At 57.4% G+C, this 7,400-nt stretch overlaps 3 protein-coding genes across 4 annotated transcripts in view; 1 reads left to right on the top strand and 2 right to left on the bottom strand.

The window, feature by feature from the left end:
- Positions 1-7,400, top strand: part of DNAJC5 (DnaJ (Hsp40) homolog, subfamily C, member 5) — a 1,035,873-nt gene that overhangs the window by 632,034 nt on the left and 396,439 nt on the right. The window lies entirely within an intron of this gene.
- HELZ2 (helicase with zinc finger 2, transcriptional coactivator) overlaps positions 1-7,400 on the bottom strand; it is a 34,972-nt gene that overhangs the window by 15,582 nt on the left and 11,990 nt on the right. The window lies entirely within an intron of this gene.
- The window catches only part of GMEB2 (glucocorticoid modulatory element binding protein 2), a 39,479-nt gene continuing 36,040 nt past the window's right edge, over positions 3,962-7,400 (bottom strand). For both annotated transcript variants that reach the window (XM_011934454.1, XM_011934453.1), the window contains one exon: positions 3,962-7,079. In XM_011934454.1, the coding sequence (XP_011789844.1) occupies positions 6,439-7,079 (641 nt within the window). In that variant the 3' untranslated portion in view covers positions 3,962-6,438. The remainder of the gene's footprint in view (positions 7,080-7,400) is intronic.

Below are 7,400 nucleotides of genomic sequence, written 5' to 3'. Positions count from 1 at the left end.
TTCCCGGCCCTGGACGGCAGGAGGGCCTGGTGACTCCACCATCAGCCCTTGGAGAAATCCAGGCTCAGCTGACCTGGAAGCCTGGGTCCCCTGACCGGCAGGACCTGCCTGTGGCCCTGGTGCTGCTCCGACCCCAAGTCCCTTCTGTCACCAACCAGGATATGGCAGGAATGGCCAAGTGGCCGCCGGGTCCCAGAGTCAGCACGCCTGGCGCTTTGCTCTCTGGACTGGCTCTGGGTGGGCCCTGTGGGGAGGCCCCATGGAAGAGCTGAGGCCTCCAGCCCACCCGAAGCCCACCTGAAGTCCCAGCCCCAGCCTTACTGCCATCTCAGGGAGACCCTGAGGCCTAACCCTCCCACCTAGAACACGCCCAGCTGTTAGATGTCTATGTTGTTTAAAATAAACATCCAGTTAGCCAGGGGTGGGGGCGGGCACCTGTAGTCCCAGCTACTCGGGAGGCTGAGGCAGAATTGCTTGAACCAAGGAGGTGGAGGTTGCAGTGAGCCGAGATTGTGCCACCGCACTCCAGCCTGGGTGACAGAGCAAGACTCCGTCTCAAAACAAATAAATAAATAAAGTAAACATCTACGTTGTTTTAAGCCACTGAGCTTTGGGGCGATCTGTTCTGCAGCAGTAGGTAACGGACAGTTATGCTGCCCCTGAAACAAGGAAGCAAGGCTGCCATGCAAGGCCAGCACCTCGTGGGGAGGGCTGGGCTGGGGGCTCACAGCTACCTCGGGAGGTCGGCTGGGTACGCCCTCAACCACCAGGGAGCCTCTCCGCAGACCAATCACGTTCGAGCTCCTCAGAGAGGGCGGGACCGCCGACGACAGCAGCCCCAGGGGCTGAGCAGGCTCCGTGTGCACAGAACGCTGCAAGAACTTGTGCGGAACGCTGTGTTCCTGGATGGAGAGGCTGCACATCACACAAAGATGTGAGTTCTTCCTAAATTAACCTGCAATCTCATGGTGGATACGCTGACTTTCACGTTCATTTGGAAAAGCATTATTACATCACCAAGCAACGCTGGGCAGGACTTGGTTTTTTGTTTTGTTTTGTTTTTGTTTTTGTTTTTGAGACCGGGTCTTGGTCCATCGCCCAGTCGTGAGTGCAGTGATGCCATCACAGTTCACTGCAGCCTCGACTTCTGACTCAAGCAATCTTCCCACCTCAGCCTCCTGAGTAGTTGGGACTACAGGTGCACACCACCACAGTTAGCTATTTTGGAGTTCTTTCTATGTTTTTCAGAGATGGGGTTTCTCAATGCTGCCCAGGCTGCTGTTGAACTCCCGGGCTCAAGCAAACCACCCACCTTGGCCTCCTTGAGTGCCAGGATTACAGGCGTGTCCTGATGCCCAACCCAGGATGATTACTAAAAAGGAGTCACAGCAGGTGCTGGCACGGCTTACTAAACACACAACGCACTGCAAAGTCACTGAACCCGGTGTGGATGCGCAGGTCCAGGGCAGAACAGAGAGTCCAGAAATAGAGTCACACTCAGGAGTCTGGGGTGGGATGAAAGATTGGCTCTCGGCCAGGCGTAGTAGCTCACACCTGTAATCCCAGCACTTTGGGAGGCCGAGGCAGGGGGATCACCTGAGGTCAGAAGTTCGAGACCAGTCTGGCCAACATGGAGAAACCCCATCTCTACTAAAAATACAAAAGTTAGCCAGGCATGGTGGCACGCACCTGTAATCCCAGCTACTCGGGAGGATGAGGCAGGAGAATCACTTGAACCCGGGCGTCGGAGGTTGCAGTGAGCCGAAATGCTGCCACTGCATTCCAGCCTGGGTGACAGAGTGAGACTCCATCTTGAAAAAAATAAAAATAAAAATAAAGAATGTCCCAAACCCAAAACACTGACAATGCCAAATGCTGGTGAGGACGTGGAGCAACAGGAACCCTCATTCATTGCTGGCGCCAGTGTGAGGTGGTGCCTCCACTGGCAGAAGACACTTTAGTAGTTTCTTACATAACTAAATACATTCTTAGCACACAACCTAGCAGCTCTTACAAAACTAAATACATTCTTAGCACACAACCTAGCAGTTCTTACAAAACTAAATACATTCTTACCACACAACCTAGCAGTTTTTACAAAACTAAATACATTCTTAGCACACAACCTAGCAGTTCTTACAAAACTAAATACATTCTTACCACACAACCTAGCAGTTCTTACTAAACTAAATACATTCTTACCACACAACCTAGCAGTTCTTACAAAACTAAATACATTCTTACCACACAATCTAGCAGTTTCGCCCCTTGGTATTTACCCAAACAAGTTAAACGCTTATGTCCACACAAAAACTTGCATGAGGGTTTTTAACAGCAGCTTTACTCAAAATTGCCAAAACTTGGGAAGCAACCAAGATGTCCCTCAGTAGCTGAACGGTACACTGTGGCCCATCCACACAGTGGCATGTCACAAAGCACTCCGCCCTCTGTGGGACTCCGCCCTCTGGAGTGCCCTGGGCTGGACAGGGCTGGCAGGCCACAGCCCACTCCCCACGCCTGTGTCCTCAGCTGAGGAGTGGCCAGTGCTGCAGTTGGCCACCAGGGACATTCAGTGGGTACAAGACATGACCCCTTGTAGGTCTGCATCTTGTGGCCTCTGAAACCCCATGAAGTATCAGGAGCAGGAGGTTTCATGGTGGGATACTGAAGAGTATAGCTCCCTTCAGGGCCAGAGGGGATGATGGGGGTAATTGGGCTGTGTGAGCAAACGGGAAGGGTCACAGTGTAGAGAATGGGTAGCAGGAGGGTAGGAAGGGCCAGAGGTGGGAGCCAGGTACTTCTATCGACCCGAGAGAGATGGAGGGGGCCTGGCCTCACAAGAAGGGAATGCATCGTGGATGTGAGGTTGCAGGAAGGTGAGCTAAGTCAGTGGGCAGGTGTTGGTGCCCCCCTCCCCCACGGGTCGTGATGGGGACTGAGCATGGGAGGGAATATGAAGCAGGAGCTCTGTCCCGTACGCATGGAATCTGAGGAGCTGGCAGATGACCTGTGGGGAGGGTGGTCCCGTGCCAATGTGTGCTAGAAGGACATGCCTGTGCATTTGTCAGCTCTGGGCTGCAGCAGGGCACAGGCGTGGGAGAGCAGCCATGGCAGAAGGGCAGGTTTCAGAGTGGACTCTTGCAACCAGCGCCCTGTGCCTCTCCAGCCACCACCCCGTATGGCACCCAGTGACCCGGCTTTTGACACCATTCTGCCTTAAGGGAAGTGTCCAACTTTCCTAAGTGGAACCACACAGTGTGGACTTCTGTGTCTGCCTCTTGCTTGGCCGTGAGTCTGGGAGGCCGGCCTGTGGCTGGCATGCAGGTTCCTATGGCCTTCGGTGGACAATGGCAGCAGGGAGGGGAACAGCATTGGTGACAAGACGACTCTGGGACTGAGCCCTGGGAGGGGGGAGGAAGTGCTCCCCTGGGGGTGAGTCTGCTGAGCTCCTGACTGGTGGGAGCAGGCCCCTGTGCTGCTGTGACCTCTCCTTGCCCGTGGGTGTGGTGCCTCCGACGCCAAGGCTGTTCTTACTATCGTCCTCCAGCAATTTGCAGGACACCCTCAAAACCCTCACCAGGCACCGAACTGGCTGATGCTCTTGATCTCGGACTTGCCAGCGTGCAGAAATGAATCTCTTGCTTGCAAGCCCCCCAGCCTGTGGTATTTTGTTGCAGTAGCACTAATGACTAAAACAGCCGTGATCCTCCCAACAGGCCTGTTGACAACTCCGACGGGTGCTGGGGAGAGAAGGAGAAGGGCACAGAGCACCTGCTGTGATGAAATCAGCTTTGACCTCGGGACACCCTGGAAGGGTCTTGAAGCCCCCAGGCTACTTGGAAGGACTAAGCCTGTGGATGTGAGTGGCCCCGGGGCGGGGGTGGCAGCCAGCGCAGTTTGCTTTGGGCATGTTTATAGACTTGATTTCTCTCCACACTTCATTCCAAGAGATAGACACTCAAACTATGAAAATTGTTTTTATTTTAAATCAAAGTACCAGGCAGATACTTGCAAAACAACATACAAAGCAAAACTCAAACATGGCCCTTCCCCAGGGCGCCTCTGAGCAGGCACAGAGAAGTTCTCGCCCTCTGCAAAATCCAATCCAATCCTATCTTCTCAGAAAACCAAACCAAAGGCAGCCATGAAAACCTGTGTTCTGTATGTGGTTGAGAAGGTCTTCCTCTTTGAGTATTGGCTGGCCCCAAGGTGCAGAACTGGGAGGTCCAGGGAACCCTGCCCCGGAGGAGCCAGCAGGACCTGGAGGAGCCGGGGGCAGTGCTGACGACCTCCCCGGCCCACTGCAGTGTGGTTCCCGTGAGGATGGGGGCTTCTCCAGGGCCCTTCCCCAGCCCCTGCCAGAAGCAGCTGGGTTGGCGGCAGACGTCCCCGAGGGCCTTGGGAAGCACTGGGAATGGGCTCCCAGCCCTGCTGGAATGGGGGATTGGGAATTAATTCTGAAGCTGGTTGTGGCTTATTTTTGTATGGCTCTGAAATTAACTTCCTCTCCCAATGCCTCAACAGCTAAAGGGCAGGAGCAGAAAAGGTCTCAACCCTGTTCTTAAAAAGAAAGGAAATGAACCCACAACCCACTGGAAGTTCTGTTCAGCGAGGGCTGTCAAGGCAGACCCACTCGTGACTTTGACAAAGGGAAGCAGCTGGAAGGTTGCGGGTCCCAGGGTCACAGGCAGCTGTATTAGTGACAGGTTCTGAGCCGGTGGGGTGGGGGCTACGGGGCCCTCCTGACCCCCATAGGGTCATACCGCTGCAAGCTGCAGAACTCAACTGGAGTGGAAATGAGTTTAAAACGGAGTATGTACATCAAAAGGTCAACATCACACCAAAACCAGCTGACTGTGACAACAGCAAACAGCAAACAAAAATGCAACAGAGAAAACAAACAAGACACAGCCTCAGTAGCTTGACATGGGTGGGGGCAGCCAGGACAGGGCCCTGGTGACAACGGCACAGAGGTGGGGGTCTGGGCCGCTCGCCGGACGGACAGCCAGCCAGTTCCCTTCGGAGCAGTGAAGTGGGACACGGGACCCTCGCATTGCGGGGCCTCAGACGGGCCTTCAGCTGCCGACAGAATCAGGAGGAGCATCCAGGGCCCTCTGGCCCTCAGGGTCCTCCTGGGACACGCCCTGCTGGAGACGGCAGGAGCCCTGGGCTGGCTGCTCCCTGAGATGTCTGCCCCAGGGCCCTGGCCTGGAGGGGCCTCAGCCTGGTCTTCCTTGTGAGTCCAAGGCCAGGTCTGAGGACAGTCATGGACAGCCCTTCCAGACAGGTTCTGGGCTCCACCTTTGGCAGTTGCCCTGACCAGCCCACCTGGGCAGCCTCCTAAACACCCAGGGGCTCTCCCTTGGACAGAGACCACCGAGGGCCAGCCCAGGGGCTGCATGAGGGCTGGGGGACAGGGAGCCGAGGGCTGTTCTGTGGCCAAGCAGCCCAAGCTGAAGGCCCCCACGCGAAATCCTCGACCTCCACAGCGACTGGTTCTGTTTATGCCCCTGCCCCAGGACTGAAGCCCTCGGGACACACCTCCCGGATCTCAGATCCCTGGGAGGGGCCAGCTCAGGCAGAGGCTGCCCAGGACCTCCGCACCCGCTCAGGTGCGCTCACAGGGGCTCAGGGGCCACCCCCAGAGCTAACTCAGGAAGCCTAGGCACTCAGCATTATTTTGGTTGAAAATGCTATAAATCTGACTCTTCCTAGAAGCCTACTAAGCAATTCACTTAAAAACACCCTCAGTACATGTGCAACAATGCCTGGACCACGTCTCATCTGTGTGGCCCCTGGGCCACCTGAGCACCGGCTGGGGGTGGGGGAGGAGGGCACCCACCGGGATCTGCACCCCAAGCTCCGGGTGCACGTTCCCACACAGGAGGAGAACGGGGCGCCAGCCACACTAAACCTACAGAAAACTGTGGGAAGAAACCAAATCCATAGGATCCATAGGGTTCACACTTGGGCTCAGCTCCCAAGTCATGTGTAGCATCCCCAGGGATCTGGCTGGGTGCAGACACCGGGACCTCGCCACCCGCTGCACCGCGTCCAGCACCTGCAGGGTCGTGCTCGGCACCCTGGCTCTGCTTCCTCTGCCTCGGCTGCACCCAGGCCCCCCCTGCGCCCCCGCCCACCTGGCTCCTGATCAAGGTCCAATGTGTAAACAGTATTAATAAGCGACAGATGGAAAAATATATTTCCCAAGAAAAAAGGGGGAGGAAACGTGGGACCTGAAGACCGATTTCCAGGTTGCTCTCGCTGTTCTGTCCCCTTCTCTCTTCTCGTGATTTGTTTTGGCGATTCCTCTCTTTGGTTCTGCAGCCCACGTGACCCACCTGCCCGAGCCAGCCCTGTGGCCTCTGCCCGCTCCCTGCTGCCGCAGCTGAGAGGCAGCCAGCCCCGTCTGTCCCAGGGGCCTCGCCCTCCTGTCGGCTACTTCCGCTCGTGGTCCTCTGCCACGGCAGCCACCTCAATGGTGGCTGTGTGCTCCTCGGGCCCGGGGGCAGCCCCTGTGGGCACTGTCACAATTGTGCTGGCGCCAGGCGAGGCCTGGGCCACGTTCTGCAGGGTAGGGCCCAGGCCAGGCAAGGTGAGCAGCTGCAGCGGGCTGACCACCTTGAATACCGTGCTACCGTCCTGCACGGCGGCCGTGCTCAGGACCGTGAGGCTGGACGCGTCCGGGTGGATCTCCACTGTGCTGGGGTAGGTGGAGCCGGAGGAGGCCAAGACTGTGTAGCCCCCAAGCAGTGGGGAGGCTGGGGAGCTGGCGGGGGGTGCCTGAAGGGAACCCTTGCCCAGGACGGTGGAGGGCAGGGTGGACACCACTTTACCAAGGGGCACGCTGGTCAGCTGGGGGACGGGCACGCCCGGGCCGAGCGCCAGCTGGGCAGACTGGGTGAGCACCTGCGAGGCCATGGCGGCCGGTCCTGATGTGGCACGAGCAAGCCGGGGCCGCTTCACAGGCGGTGGCAGGGAGACCGGCGTCAGTGTCATGAGCACGTTGCTGAGGTGCTGGGACTTGTGCTTCAGCTCCTTGGCTCGGCGGCGATGCTCATCACACTGCTGCTCCAGGGCTGCAGGGAGGGGCAGATGGCATCACACAGGGGACGGGGGCATGGACGGCAGCGTGCAGGGGACAGGGCAGACACGCCACACCATCTGGGTGGCTCCTGGGTCAGTGGCAACCCAGGTCTGCTCACCTGATGCCACAAACCCAGATGACCACATGGCCACCCACCAAAGGTGAGGTCTATGGGAGATGGGACCCAAGATGGCCCTCGGGGTAGATACAAGCCTGTGCTGACCCAGGGTCTGCACTGACCCGGGGCCCGTGTGCAAATGTGGCAATGCCGTCTCAGACCCTCCCGCGCTGACCCAGGGCCTGTCTCAGACCC

Source organism: Colobus angolensis, unplaced genomic scaffold (assembly GCF_000951035.1).
Source record: "Colobus angolensis palliatus isolate OR3802 unplaced genomic scaffold, Cang.pa_1.0 Scaffold136, whole genome shotgun sequence".
NCBI classification, from domain to species: Eukaryota; Metazoa; Chordata; class Mammalia; order Primates; family Cercopithecidae; genus Colobus; species Colobus angolensis.
The sequence above is the reverse complement of the archived record's forward strand: the minus strand, read 5'-3'. Positions and strand labels throughout refer to the sequence as shown.